The sequence below is a fragment of the Antrostomus carolinensis genome, unplaced genomic scaffold (genome assembly GCF_000700745.2).
Source record: "Antrostomus carolinensis isolate BGI_N321 unplaced genomic scaffold, ASM70074v2 scaffold19957, whole genome shotgun sequence".
Lineage (NCBI taxonomy): Eukaryota > Metazoa > Chordata > Aves > Caprimulgiformes > Caprimulgidae > Antrostomus > Antrostomus carolinensis.
In genome coordinates, this window is record NW_010329707.1 from 1,730 (window position 1) to 16,845 (window position 15,116).

Consider the following 15,116-nt stretch of genomic DNA (forward strand, 5'->3'; position numbering starts at 1 on the left):
ATGTAAGTTGGGGGCTTATTTTGTTTTTCTGCATTCTTTGTTTTTCCCATTTTATAACCCAGTAAGTGCTGTGATCCTTGGCTCAACCTCCCTCCTCCCCAGTGCTATGTAATAAATAGGAACTATTTACATTATTATTTTTCTTAATATTAATGGGTATTAAACTGAAAGAGGGGAGGTTTAGATTAGATATTAGGAAGAAGTTCTTCACTGTGAGGGTGGTCAGACACTGGAACAGGTTGCCCAAGGAAGCTGTGGGTGTCCCCTCCCTGGAAGGGTTCAAGGCCAGGCTGGATGAGGCTTTGAGCAACCTGGTCTAGTGGAAGGTGTCCCTGCTGATGGCAGGGGGGTTGGAACTGGATGAGCTTTAAGGTCCCTTCCAACCCAAACTATTCTATGATTCTATGATATAATTTTATAGATTAATGGGATCCTACATGTACATTGGGAAAAGGGGAAATAAAAGTAATTGAGATATCTTGATATCTTTACTCACCCTTGAAAATGTTCGACTTGCTATTGATGGGATGGTGACAGTGAGGAATTATGGGATATTAATTTGTGCTAATTCTTGTTCACGCGTGGGGTTTTTGGGGGGTTGTTTTGTTTGTTTGTTTTTTGTTAAACCGTTTCAATTTTGCTTTGTAGAACCAAGTAAGTTTTCACAAACACTGAATGGAATTCCTTCTTCAAACACAGTCAGCAGTGGAATGGACCCCTTCCACGCTTGTAGTATTCTTCAACAGCTCAAAACCATGTACGATGAAGGACAACTGACGGATATCGTCGTGGAAGTGGATCATGGGAAAACATTCTCCTGTCATAGGAATGTTCTTGCTGCAATCAGTCCTTATTTCAGGTACAACAGTCCATTGTCCTAGTGTTGATCAAAAGCAGAATTATAACATTTAATGAAAAGAAAATTAAAAACCAAAAATCACACCTATCCTAACATTCCATGTGACTGTCGATACGTTAGTGCACCTAGTAAGCAAAGATTATTGCTCTCTTCGTGTCAATGAGCTGCCAGTGTCTGCTTATCAAAGGAGAGTTTCATTGGAGAAAATGTCACATGATGGAAAAACACCCAAACAAACCAAACAGAAATACCTCCGTTATTGAGGGTATCTTGAATACAGTAACAGCATATTTAAACTGCTTTTTCCCTTTTGAAGTTATATGTTCTAGCATGCTAGAATATGCATATGATATGTTGAACACTGAGTGCAAAGACTTGGATATGTCAAGAGCTTTGCTTGTAAACTGAGTGAATTTTAATATGGGGTTAATGACATAATTAAGCAAGAAATTCCAGCCTGCCACTTTTGTTTCCATAAGTCTATAACTGATCTTAAATTTAGGTACCCAAAGGGGACAGTGTAACATCAGTGATAAGTGTATTTGTGCTGGTACGAGGACGAATGCATTGGGATTAGCTGTACAAGATGATTTCCTCTCTTACACCTGTAGTTAGAAGGTAATTACAACTAAACTGCTAAATATTTTTCTTTTGTAGATCTATGTTCACTAGCGGCCTTACAGAGAGTACCCAGAAAGAAGTTCGTATAGTTGGTGTTGAAGCAGAGTCAATGCATTTAGTGTTGAACTATGCATATACCTCCAGAGTAATGCTGACAGAGGCCAACGTTCAAGCTTTGTTCACTGCAGCTAGTATCTTCCAGATCCCTTCCATACAAGACCAGTGTGCTAAATATATGATCAGTCACTTGGACCCGCAGAACTCCATTGGGGTGTTTATCTTTGCTGATCACTATGGTCATCAGGAACTCAAAGACAGATCTCAAGACTACATTCGTAAAAAGTTTCTGAGTGTCACCAAAGAGCAAGAATTTCTTCAGTTGAGAAAAGACCAACTGATAAGTATACTCGACAGTGATGATCTCAATGTAGACAAAGAAGAACATGTTTATGACAGCATTATAAGGTGGTTTGAGCACGAACAAAATAAGAGAGAAGTGCACCTTCCAGAAATATTTGCCAAATGCATCCGAATGCCTCTGTTGGAAGAGACATTTTTAGAGAAAATCCCTCCTGTGTTTGCACAAGCTATGGCCAAAAGCTGTGTACAAAAGGGACAACATAGTGCCAATGGCTATACACAACGGCTTGGAATGACCGCTTCTGAAATGATCATATGCTTTGATGCTGCCCACAAACACTCAGGAAAGAAGCAAACAGTGCCTTGTTTAGATTCGGTCACAGGGAGAGTGTTTAAACTATGCAAGCCACCAAATGACTTGAGGGAGGTTGGAATTCTCGTATCTCCTGATAATGATATTTATATTGCGGGTGGTTACAGACCAAGCAGCAGCGAGGTCTCCATTGACCACAGAGCAGAAAGTGACTTTTGGATGTATGATCACTCTGGCAATAGGTGGATTCCGAAAGCTCCTTTGTTACGAGCCAGAATAGGCTGCAAGTTGGTTCATTGCTGTGGTAAACTGTATGCAATAGGTGGTCGTGTTTATGAAGGAGATGGGCGAAACTCACTCAAGTCTGTGGAGTGTTATGACGGCCGAGAGAACTGTTGGACAGCTGTCTGTCCGATGCCGGTAGCAATGGAGTTTCATAGTGCCGTGGAATATAAGGATAACATCTATGTTCTACAGGGTAAGGTGGTTTGACTGACTCTATGGTGTTTTCTTGGAAGTGGGGATTGTTCAGTCTGACTGTCTTGTCTGTGCTCTCTTAAGCACCTTAGAAAACCCAATTTTCCTGGACATTTAAAGAGTGCCCTGGGACAGGGGAGTGGGAGGACAGCTGGGGAGAGCAGTGAGCGAGGAAGGGTGAGGGTGCTCCTTGAGTTCTCGTGCCCTGGGAATGTGTTGCTAAGTTGAGTTATTGCACCAATGGCAGTTTTGGTGGTGGTCTATGTCAACAAACAGTATAATGCCAAACTTTACTGTGAAAATTTGTTAGTAAATATTCTTTATCTGGGTGAAATGCAGTAATGTTGAAGAAAAGAAACTGTCCTGTGAAAAAACACTTTGCGTTTTAATTAGCTAAACCTGTGAAGATTCCTGGTGTCTGTATTCTTAGTGACTTGTAAAAGTCAATTAACCACTGTGGGCCTTTGCTTTCTGCCCTACCTTGCTTTTTGAAGTTGTCCTGGTAACTAAGAAAGATGATTTATCTCTTTCTAGTTAGCAGCTTTTCTTTGGTCAGTAATTATGGTACCGTCTTTACATCCTTTCTTCTGATAAATGGTCAGACTTATTGATGTATTAGATATCAATTCTTAAGTGAATAAAGAGGATCATGATGGGAATGGATCAAATAATTAATTCTGCCTTTTATTTTATTTATGGAGATCTTCTATAAAACATGTGTTTGGATGTGTCCATGAGCCATATAGCAGTCTGCACTTAAAAGTGCTGAGACTGGTCTATGAGGCTGTAGTAAGAATCCCAAGAAGTGGAAAGAAAGAAAGGAGGAGGAGGTGTCTTGGTTATGTTTTGCTAAGGGCCACCTCTGTAAACACCTGCAGAAGCTGGGAGATTAGATCCATAGCAGCTCCCTTTTTGGGTCATGCTCCTTACAAAGCTGGACCTCAGGAAAGAAGCAGGATAGAGAATACTGTGAGGTCATTCTTATTTACCAGAAGAAGTCAACCTGTTTTCTTGACTTTGCCTTCTTGCCACTCAGTGAGGTTGATGGACTTCCACATGATTTGCAGCAAGTTCTCTTCTTTTGTCGTTTCTCTGTCAGGTTTGACTCTTGTTGACTGTGGCTTTAAATAATTCTGTTACACTAGTGAGTTCTCTCAATCTGTCTCTTCTGTTGGGTCAGACATCTGCTTTAGATGGTTAAAAAGGAATGCTGAAGAATATTTAACTTGGTAGAGTATTTGTTCATCCTTTAAATGTTTCTTAGAGCTGCTAAAATCTGATTATTGTTATAACCTGTAGAATAAGAGTGCATCTTGTTTACAGATTTTACCTGCACTAATTCTGTGCTTCAGTGGTTTAAGTGACAGCTCAATGCTTGCATGAATAAGTGAGCTACTTCACTGTGCTAACCAGCAAGTTCTAAAGATTCGTGTTAGGGAAGATAGGCAACTTTTCTATTTGAGTGTGGTAGATAAAACCTTGATTGAGTTGCACTGAAGTAGTATAGAAAAATTAACTTTCAAGAATTTTTCTAGAGAAAGCTTTTAAGTTTGAAGTAGTCAGTTTGAAGTGGTCAGGTGAGAGTGTTAAAATGCCAACAGAACACAAGCGTCAGTCATAGGAGATGACACTGTGGAACAAAAGGGAATAATGAAAAATGTATTATCTGTAAGACTTAATACCTTAAACTGTGTTCCACCCGTTTCACTGTGTTATTTCTGTATTCTTTGTTGTTCTTGAGGTGCTTGGTTACACAGCAAATTGGTTAAAAATCTTAAAATAGCTACGTGAAATTATCTGTGATTTGACTTGTGCTAATATTTGACAGGCGTTAGGCTGTTCTTCCCCTGGGCTTTACAAAACCCAGGGTGTCTGTATCCGTGTTCTTTTTATCAAGCTTGCAGAGCGTGAGCTTTCAGTCACCTGAACTTCCATTGTTTACAGCCTGTAGACACTACTCTGTGCAATCAACAGGAGAGGTGTTTTATCATCCACTCTCAAAACGAACGATGAATCAGTAGCTTCACGCAAGCATTCACCTGGCATCCTTTTAAGAAAACCAACCTAAATGTGTAACCCAGCCACCTGGTACAAGTAGCTTCAAAATCTGTGTGTAGTAGTACAAGACACAATGATTTGCTCAGATTTCAGAGCTTTCAAGCACTGAATTCTGAGACTCCATAGTCTGTAGATAACATGTTGTGAAGATGTTAAAGCATGAAACACATACTTCAGACATTTCAAGACTGGAATCTTGAAAGGTTTTGCCCCAAATTATTAAGCATGGTTTAGAAGTAGTAAAGGATAGCTAGGAAATATGTAAAACATTGTACTTCTAATATGCTTCAAATTCCTTCCTCTTCAGCTGGAACAGAAACCCAAAGTAGTTTTTAGTCATGTACATGTGATGAATATTTTTGTAATGCACTCGGAAGAAAGCAGGCGATGGTGCTGGGTTTTTGTTATGGGATCAAGGCTTTACAAAATTGGTAGACAGTTTCTGTCTGTGGAAGAACATACCTGAAGGCTTAATAGCTGCAGAATTGCTGTTCTGGAAATGAAGCATAAGTTATGTTTTATTTTTCCTCTCTCTTTCCAGGGGAATTTTTTCTCTGCTATGATCCTCAGAAGGATTACTGGGGATTTTTGACCCCAATGACTGTGCCTAGAATCCAAGGCTTGGCAACTGTATACAATGACTCCATCTACTACATAGCTGGAACCTGTGGAAACCATCAACGTATGTTTACCGTAGAGGCCTACGACATTGAACAAAATAAGTGGACTCGAAAAAAAGACTTTCCATGTGATCAGTCCATTAATCCGTATATCAAACTCGTACTCCTCAAAAATAAACTCCATCTGTTTGTCAGAGCTACTCAAGTCACTGTTGAAGAACATGTTTTCAGAACCAGCAGGAAGAATTCACTCTACCAGTACGATGAGGTTACTGACCAATGGCAAAAAGTATACGAGACTCCAGATAGGCTCTGGGATTTAGGCCGGCATTTTGAATGTGTTGTTGCTAAATTGTATCCGCAGTGTCTTCAGAAAGTTATTTAACTTTTTTATTTTTATTTTTATTTTTTATTTTCAGTAACAGGCCTTAGTGATTTCAGTGGTAATCTGATGCTAGAGAAAACATGTCTTAAAAGAAAACAAAGAAATTCTGTCAGTATTTATTGTAAGCTGAAACAGACAGTTTTTTGTATATGGGGATGGGTGCTCTTTAAAGGTTGCAGTCTGTGGAGGGAATTACTGGTTCAGTTTCATATTTACTGATGTTTTCCTGGGAAATGAGAAGGAGGTTACAAAGTGCAATTATCAGCATTTTTCTTTTTTTTTCTGGTAAACACTTAATCATGTCATACTAGAGGGGTGTTTTTATGGTAAGAGCAAATTAAGTGGAAGAGCCAGGATAACTATGCACTACAGTGAAAGTAAATCTAGCATTAATAGCTAAGGATGTCCAAGATGTTTTGAAGTGACTTTTCTTTTTTTCTCTTTTTTTTAAATACGGGTAAAATTTGAGGCAATATCACTAAGTTTGATTTTTTTTTTTTTTTTTTAATTTTAGATTGAAATGATGTAGAGGAATGATAGATCCTGATTCATAATGATTTCCTTTTTTTTTTGTACTGCTTTTGAAGTCTGCTAAGTTGTTTGTGATGATTTTTGTGCACTACAATTTGGGAGAAGAACTCAAATCAGAATTGGAACCTGGAGTACCTTTGCCCTGGATGAAAGCCTGTTGAGATTACTGTACCACTTCCTGTCTGTGGGTTTTTTAATAAAACTGAGCTTAATGATAGGGGGGGAAGAATCCCAACACCTATTTTCTGCCACTTAGATGTAGTGCTGTAAAAAGTATTTTTTTAACACTGCTTAAAACCTTTTTTTTTCTTTTTCTTTCATCCCATAAAGGGCTTTAACCCAAAAGTTGATGGTGCTAGTACACTTTTAATACTTGTTTGTCTGAAATGGGCTAGCCTTTTGCTACTGTTGAAGACAGACTGTTATTTTTCATGGAGTGTGTCTGTCTGTCTTCAGGCCTTGTCCTGTCATCGTATTGTCTTTTTTAACATAACATTTTTTACTGCAGTGATATTCTTGCACAGAGTGGTGACAGGATATGGCCTTAATAATAATGATTTATTTTTTTCTTTCTTTTTTGTGTGGAGTGTTCATTCTGTCTCCACTAAAGTCCAGTGCTATGTGCAGAGTTGGCATGTGCTCCAGTAATTTGGAAAAGCGTGGCTTAACTTGACAAGTTGTTTTTCTTTTCTCCCTGCAATCAAGCCCTCAAATACCTTCTGTTTCATTCTGATCTATAATGTGAAAATTTGCACTACTGAGCTGTCTTTGTTATCCAGTGTATTAAAGCAAAATTTACAATAAGTATCCGTGGCTTAAATAATCTCAGATGCAAATACAGAATAGGGATCCAATCTATTGCAACACTTTTCTCGATGTATTTAACATTTAGCTTATTTTTAAGAAGTAATTAAGTTCAGAGGTTAGCCTCTGCTTCAGTAGTGAAAACTGAATTTAAAAGGGAAAAGATGAATTCTAAAACACTTCTCAGCTGTGATTTGCCAGGTTTCATTTGTTACAGCTCTGATTTTTGCAGAGCTGCGAGTATGTTATCTTACTCTTCCCTGTTTTCTCAAATTGACCTCTGTAAACCAGTTAACTTGAAATGGCAGTGGCCATCACTGGCTGGAAGTGCTTACCATTATGGGGCTTAGCAGCTGATATTCCAGTAATCCAAACATTTTGCTCATTGTTTATCCCCCTGGCGTGGCTGAGGATTTGGATAATTTTCATTTACCATGTAGTCTTTCTAATAAACAAAAAAATACTCGCCTGGTTCTAGTTCTTAATTCTAGCAGAAAATGTTGAAAAGGCAAAAGCCAACAAAAACTGTGAAATGCAAAGGAAAACAAAACAAAACAAAAAGCCTCTTTGCATGACATACCTCATCTTCCAGAGATTCACTAAACCGCTTCTTTCAAATGCGAGCCCCTGAACTTTTTTTTCCTGAAGTGGACGATTCTTGCTAAGACTGCATTTTCCAACAGTGTTGAGGTGTGTTGATTCTTTGTTTAGTTTTCTGCTGGTTTCTGTTTTATATCTAGCCATAGCCAAGAATAAGAGTTTTGGGTTTTGTTTTTTTTTTTTTAAAAAGTACAACTAATTTCATTTTTTAAATAATCCTGAGTCCTTGGCTAGCTCTCTTTGCGCTGTTGTAGGCCTCTAGCTGCAAGCTTTCTGAAGCACCCTCCCTAACAGTGTTGCATTTGTGTGTAAAACCAATTTTTTTTTTTTTTTTTTTTTTTGCAAAGTGTTATGTAACTTTTTTTTCTTGATTTTTGGTTTGTTTGGGTTGTGTTTTTTTTTTTTTAAGCTTGGTTGAATATTTACAAGACTTCTTGCTGCTTTTTGACAATCTTCTATATTTATTTAGTAGAACAAATTTCAATATATTACTTGAAACTATGAAATAGAATTGAGTTAGCAATTGACTGGTCATGTGATGTATAGAAGTACAATATGCTGTGGTTAATTCTGCAGTAGGTTTGTTAATTTTGTTTATCTGCACTAAAGTACGAAGATCTCCATTCTGTTTAACCATTCAAACTGAGGGTGTGATCCAAGTCTGTAATGTGTGTAAAAGCTAAATCCTGGAACTTGCTGTGGGAGTAGAATATACTAAATCTTGTGCATGAGGAGTTTGTTGAGACAGTAATGTAGCTGTGATATTTTGCCAATTCTTAAATGCTTCTTGCTGAAAGTCAGATTCCTGGTAAGTCCAGACTCCTGCTTGAGAGTCAGGCTTAAATAAACTTGCACAGCACAGAGAAAAAGAAATAATTGCACCAAAGGTACTGATAATATTTAAATGGTAATCTGTACATTTTCCCCACTTGGTATTTTTTCTGCATTCATTTATTTCCCTTTAGTAAATGAATTTCTAGCATTGTAAGGACTTACGTGAGTGTAGATCTCTTTTTTTCCAAAATTATTAGTTACTTTAGAAGGAAAGATTTTGTAATTTCCACTTGATTCCATCAGTAAAATTTAGAATAACTAAAAGCAGTTTTGGTGCACCAAACATGCTGCGTGTGTATGTTCTACAAGAAATCGAAGAGCTCCCTGTTTGTAAGGCTGTTTAGAAATGGCATCCAACATTCAGTGCTCAGGTATGTTAGTAAGAAGTACTGTAGTCCTCTGAGGGCAAATGTGTGGATTTTTAAACATTTTGCCATAATTGCACAATTTTGCATTTTTACTTAATGTCATGTTATGTTTCTTAAAATAAACCTATTGTTGAAATACGACGGAGTTCAGCTGGTTTTGTGATAAATCTCTTGCACGTATTTTAGTAGAGTAAGTTTCTGAAAATTAACCCAATTACAACACTTTTGGATGCTTGTTGAGGTTTTCTTTGTGCACTGGTGTGTCTCAGCTGTGTGTAATTTTGTTTGGTTGGTTTTTTGTTACTGTTGCTTGAGGTGGAAGGTGTTTTGTGCTGCTTTTTTTGTCTCATTCCTTGTGGCTCTTCAGGTCTAACTTCTCCTTCGCTTACACACAGGTGCCATGGTCTTTCCCCTTCACTCCCTTCTCACCTTTGGCTGGAGCTGACATCCCAGCAGGAACGTCCAGTAGGGCTTTCCAGTCTGATAATACTGTGTATTGGAAAACCCTGAGACACGTTACTGAATTTCCCAGCGTTCTTACTTAGGGAAGTTACTTCTCTGGGTGGTAAAAGGGATGGAGAGAGGACAGTGATATGCTGATTGCAAAGAAATCTGCTGCAGAGCTGACGACAAGAGGCCTCCTCTGCCCGAGCTGTTGAAGCAAAGCTCCAGCTTTATATGTGACTTCAGCGGCAGTGATGGTGTTCAGCACATCTGCTTGTAAATTATACTTTACTTGAGAATTATACTTTTTATTTCTATCCTCAATCCCTCACCCCCAGCCTGTAAAATTGTCTGGTTGTGATTTGATGACTCTTCACCTGGCAGTTTGGTCACAGCAGAAGCAATTCGGGAGTCTGGGCTAGCGGTGGTTGTGTATCTTCAGATGAACCCTGCTGTGTGCGATCAGTAATCGGGCTGGGTTGGCTGCGTAGGCTGGCTGTGCAGCAGGCTCATGTGGCAGGCTGCTCGTGAGCTGTGTAGCGTGGAGACTGCTGCGTGATGATCCCAACCTTGGGTGAGTTTGTGCTCACAGATCCACGTTCCTGCTCACCAGTTCAGAATGGTACCTTCCCTCCAGTCAGGCTGGATAGCAGCCTGCAGCTTTCCAGTTACAGTGCCCGAGGTTTCCAGCCTCTCTATAATCGCTGGTTATTTTGTGTGATCACAGCATTGTTCCTCATATAGTTCAGCTCCAACCTACAACATGTTTGGACAATCTTGACATATTTTCTGCTTGCAGCTTTCTGTTGCTGAGAAGACTTCTCTAGAGAAATTAGCCAGCAGAGCAAAAGCACTGCTTGCCTTCCTGCACTCCTATCCAGATCTGAAACTGCTCTGTTAAAAACCAGGGATGTGTCCTCTTGAAGAACTAGCAGGAAAAAGTGATGAAGCCAGCACAGAGGAGGTAGGCTTGCTGTTTAACTTATTTTAGTGGGCTGAAGAAATTAACACACACTAAACTGTGCACATTCTCTACTTGCTTACACATCTGAGGTCAGCTGGGGTCATGAAATACCAGTGGCTGCTATTAAGCAGACAAGCCTAACTAGATCTGGCTGTGCTTTCATGCTGTCCCTGGAATTTTCTAATAAAATAGTGACCGAGAGTCCAAATTGTCCATCTCCAGTATGGAGTTTGCAGTTGTAGTTACCAAATTCTTGAATGATAAAAGCATCCTAACCTGAGTCCCCCTGTCTGCTCTCTCCTTTATTAGGAGCACCTTTTCTCTGCCCGTAAAAGCATCCTAACCTGAGTCTCCCTGTCTGTCTCCTTTATTAGGAGCACCTTTTCTCTGCCCAAAACTCTTAAGAACTTCTAAGGGGAGATCCTCTAGTACTATGTGATGATTTTGCAACATGCTAGTATGTAATGAGCTGTTGGGACTTAAAAAAATCAAGAAAGAGCTGAAGCTGACAAGAACAAAAAAAGAGAGACCTCCCTCTGTGATCCCCAAGGGAAAAAGTTATATCAAAGCAAAATAACAAGAGGCAGCAGAAAAAGGTAACCAAATTGCATTGGCTTCCTGAGGACAAATCAAATTAACTCGGGGTCCATAGTCTGGACAAAGCTGAAGCTTCAGAAACTAACTGGAATTACCTCCTTATAAGGGGTTTTGAAACTGGATGGGAAAAGAAATTGAACTGAGCAGTGGCAGCAGAAGCCTCAATGAGCACCTTACTCTTCAGGTGTATCTGAGTGGTCCTTGTGCTTGGCTGCAGTGCTCATGGCTCCTTCAAAAAGATGTCAGTGTGTCTGAGTTGAGGAGTAGCTGTTATCTGCTTTATAAAAGATGTTTATGGAGATGTCTGCAAACTTTCAGCCAAGTCATCCAAGTCCTATCTGGAAGGCACTCTGGGTTTGTAATTGCCAGGGAGAGGGACCAGAGCCAAAACAGGGACAAGAATAGTTTGACCATGTTCTTTGATTCTCTAATTTCTCTTTTGCTCTCATGGCAAAAAATAAATAAACAAATTGGTCCCCAGTGCCTTGAATTTCCTAGTAGCTCTTGTGAAACCCTCTTAATGCCTGACATGCATTATAATGTGAAATAACACACAGCAACGGATGAGGTAACTTTTCATGGTCAAGTTAACCTATTCAGGTACAACGAGGGCTAACAGCTAACTAAGGCAGCTGGTTTGCCACTGTTTTGCCAGTTATTAAGAGGATTTTCCTTTGGATGCTGAAGTAAATTCTGATGTATTTTTTGAAGAGAGAAATAGCTGGTCACTTGAGAGAATGTTTCTGTCCTGGGTTGGGTGGGGTGGAATTCTTTTCCAGCCCTTTTTCCTTTTCAGATGTTCTTTGGGAATCAAGGCATGTTGTTTTGGAAGCACTTGCTGGTGGAATGGAACACACACACACAGGTGAAAACAAAGTAGCATTACATTAATTAAATAATCCACCAGGTTTGTTCCATGGCAGTCCACTTTCATGAATCCATGTTCCGGTTCTCCATAGCCCTAAAGCTATGAAGAAGTACAATCGTGTATGCTGTGTAGAGGGGAGTTTGTCACAGTTGAGCTCTCGTGTGCAGTCAATAGGTAGAGAAATAACCACCCAGCTGTTGACTTCTCCACATCTCTTTATAACATGTACTCCCCTCTCTGACTCTTGAAGGGGGAAGAGTTAGACCAGCAAAGCTTGAACCTCCTCCCTTTTTTAACATCTAGTGAAGGTCCCATGTGCCTCACTGCTGATTCACATGTTTCTGTACTTTGCACAAATAATAATGCAGATATCCACTGTAAGAGGCAGGTATTTATTAACTTCAGCTAAGTTTATGTGATGAAGCTATGTGAGTTTTTTTAACAAGTTATTTCAAGAGCAGCAAAGCTAACTGATTTCTAATGTATCTCTTCATAGTGGATTTCTGAAGCATAACAAAGGTTGTGTTTGTCAGCTTTCCCTTACGGGAAGTGGCACTGGAATCTCTTTCCTTTTTAGCCAACTAATTGCACACAAAACCTGTACTGACTCTTTACATCTTTGAGAGCTTTGGCCCTCCACAAAATGTAATTTAAACCAGACACCATTGCAGAAGTTGAGGTGTGTGTGGTAGCAGATAGCAAGAGTGGTTGAGTGCACGTACAAAACCCTAAACATTGTGTTTCCTCATGGAAAATATCCCACTTGGGCAGCTTTTGCCTGGGTTTGACTGCTTTTGAAGGGCTAGGCAGCTTCCTGCATCTCACAGGCTTTGAGTAAAGAAGGCATAGAACTGCTTGAAAAGGAACAAAAGGAAAAGAGGTAGAACATGTTCACTGTGAGGGTGGTCAGACACTGGAACAGGTTGCCCAAGGAAGTTGTGGATGCCCCCTCCCTGGAAGTGTTTAAGGCCAGGCTGGATGAGGCTTTGAGCAACCTGGTCTAGTGGAAGGTGTCCCTGCTGATGGCAGGGGGGTTGGAACTAGATGATCTTTAAGGTCCCTTCCAATCTTAACCATTCTATGATTATGATTCTATGATTATGATTCTATAATGATACATCCTACTCTTTAAAGTGCCTAAGTGATAGTGAGATCTTCCCAGCGTGGAAGGACCATTGCTAGATGCAATTCTGTAAAAGTGGGTTAGAGGTTTCTCCTACGTCCTCCCGCTTTCTGTGGCTGTGGACCAGGACATAGCCTGACCTCACAGCCACAGCAGGTTAACGGGACAGGAGGCTGTGTGCCACGACAGCCTCAGTGACTGTCATTTAAGTGTGGAGTCTGACCTGTTAAAAGACAGTATGTGCTTATTTAGATCTTTAAGTGTCACTGAGTGCTAGCAATGATAACATACCTGTAAAACATCAACCCAAATAGTACCAAATAAATGCGTTCAAAGGAATGCTTTCTGTGTTCCCCTGACTCCTTAGAGCTTCATGTGACCTCTGTTCTGCAGCTCTTGCTGTCGTAGAAAGCTGGCAACGTCCAAATGCAAGAAGTGTGAACTGTATGCTAGGTTTGTGCCAACTTTTGATTCTCTTTTTTTTTTTTAATGATACATACATAGTTTTTGATTATCTGTAAACTCAATTTAAATTTCATTAGATTAATTCATTTGAAGTCAAGATGGTATGTGATACATCAGCTGCAGAAAAATATTTGCAGATAAATTTTGTATTACTTTAAACCTTTTCCAGTCTGATTCTGTTCATATTCCTTCAGTAACAGATTTCTTCAAACATTCTGAAAAGTTCAGGGGCAGGAATATTTGGTGAACATCAAATTAACCTTCTCCCACAGGCGATAAATGAAGTGCTTAAATTGTATTTAGTCTGCAAATTTGCATTTTGTTTTTCTTAAACAAAAGAAATGAAAGCTGTTCCACATTTTACATCAAAACTAGTATATGAAGAGCAAGTGTTAAGAAGAGACATCTGATTAGTCATTCAAATGGCAATTTTTTTATAAGCCAATGAAATAGTAAAGGAGAGTTTCTGCTGCTTTTGTCCATCTCAGCCACCAATGGAGGTGACCAAGGCTTTTCTGAGGTGATTTTTTTAAAGTGATCTCAATAATTTGAATTGCTACTGCATCTGAGGTGCATACAAATGGTCACAGCCTAATAACTTTGCCTAAATTATAAAGGTTTTCTGCTATTGCTATTAACACAAAGGTGGAAGGAGGAACAATATAATTTAACAAAGGCAAATTAATGGTTTGATTTGGTAAAGCACTAGTCTAAAATAGGTCACAGCCAAGGGAACTATCAAGTGTCTGCAAGCAAAGGAAAAACCACATTTTTGGAAGGAAAAGACTGGCAGTGTAGAAGATACTTAATTCTTAAAGTCTAAAGGAATTTCACCTTTTGCAATGCCATTAAGTTGTTACAGTAACATTATTCCTGAAGGTGTAGTGCTGAAAGAAATGACTCCTGTGAGCTCCAGGTCTGGTGTGATTGCAGCCTCTTCAATAGGCAGCTTCTGATGACCTCCTATGGGACAGAGCACAGAGGACCACGTGCATCTCGAACAATCTGTAATGAATTCTCATAGCACCTATGACTGCATTTAAGGATTTATTCCTTTTAGAAGAGAGAGAAACACCAGATATGCTTGTTAGATTTCTGATTGTAAAATCTTTTTAGAAAGAATAACTGGTAGAGGCCATGACCAGTGAGGTAGCAAGAGCTGGACCATTAGATCGATCAGACCAAGGTATGTCCAATTGGCGTTCTCTCTCTGACAGTGAATTAATAATAGTGGATACCTGGGGAGACAAGAACGGAGCTAGCTGTCAATACTCCCCAGTCTCCAGCAATTTGCAGCCTGCAACGCCAGAGGTGGCATCTTTGTATTTAAAAACCCTTGATGGATTTCTCCCAAGAATTTATCTTGCTGTCTTCTGACTATTGGAGACTTTTTTTAGCACGCTGCTACAATTGCCTGGTACAAAACCCTTTTAAATTGGAGGTGTGCATTGTGTGTCCTGTGTTTATGAGAAGAAGGTCTGAACTGGCTGTGATAGCACTGGTAGCACCCTTCCTTTTTAATGTAAACCGGGAGCTAGTGTGTGGTTTTAAGTATTCATTATGTCTTTACAAGGAAGATATTTTTGCTGAGGCAATATGAAATAGCGTGGATGACTGCATGTGGCTACAAGGCAGGAAATACGTCTACAGTAGATGCTGATTTGCAAAGTTACCTTGGATAAATAATTTTTCTTGTGGTCTCTGTTTACCCCTCTGCTGAGTTTTCTACTCAGATTGGAGGAGAGCATTACCCTGGCCCACTTACAGTCAGCTTCTTTCCTGGTTTTTTTCTTGTGCTTAAGTAGTACGTTGCAATGTCTGGATT

At 39.6% G+C, this 15,116-nt stretch overlaps 1 protein-coding gene across 1 annotated transcript; it reads left to right on the forward strand.

Annotated features, from left to right (window-relative positions):
* The first annotated feature begins 653 nt into the window (after window positions 1-653).
* KBTBD8 (kelch repeat and BTB domain containing 8) lies at window positions 654-5,693 on the forward strand. Its single transcript, XM_010172680.2, has 3 exons — window positions 654-859; window positions 1,517-2,631; window positions 5,230-5,693. The coding sequence occupies exons 1-3, from the start codon at window positions 711-713 to the stop codon at window positions 5,691-5,693; spliced, it is 1,728 nt and encodes a 575-aa protein (XP_010170982.1). The 5' UTR covers window positions 654-710.
* Window positions 5,694-15,116: the final 9,423 nt, after the last annotated feature.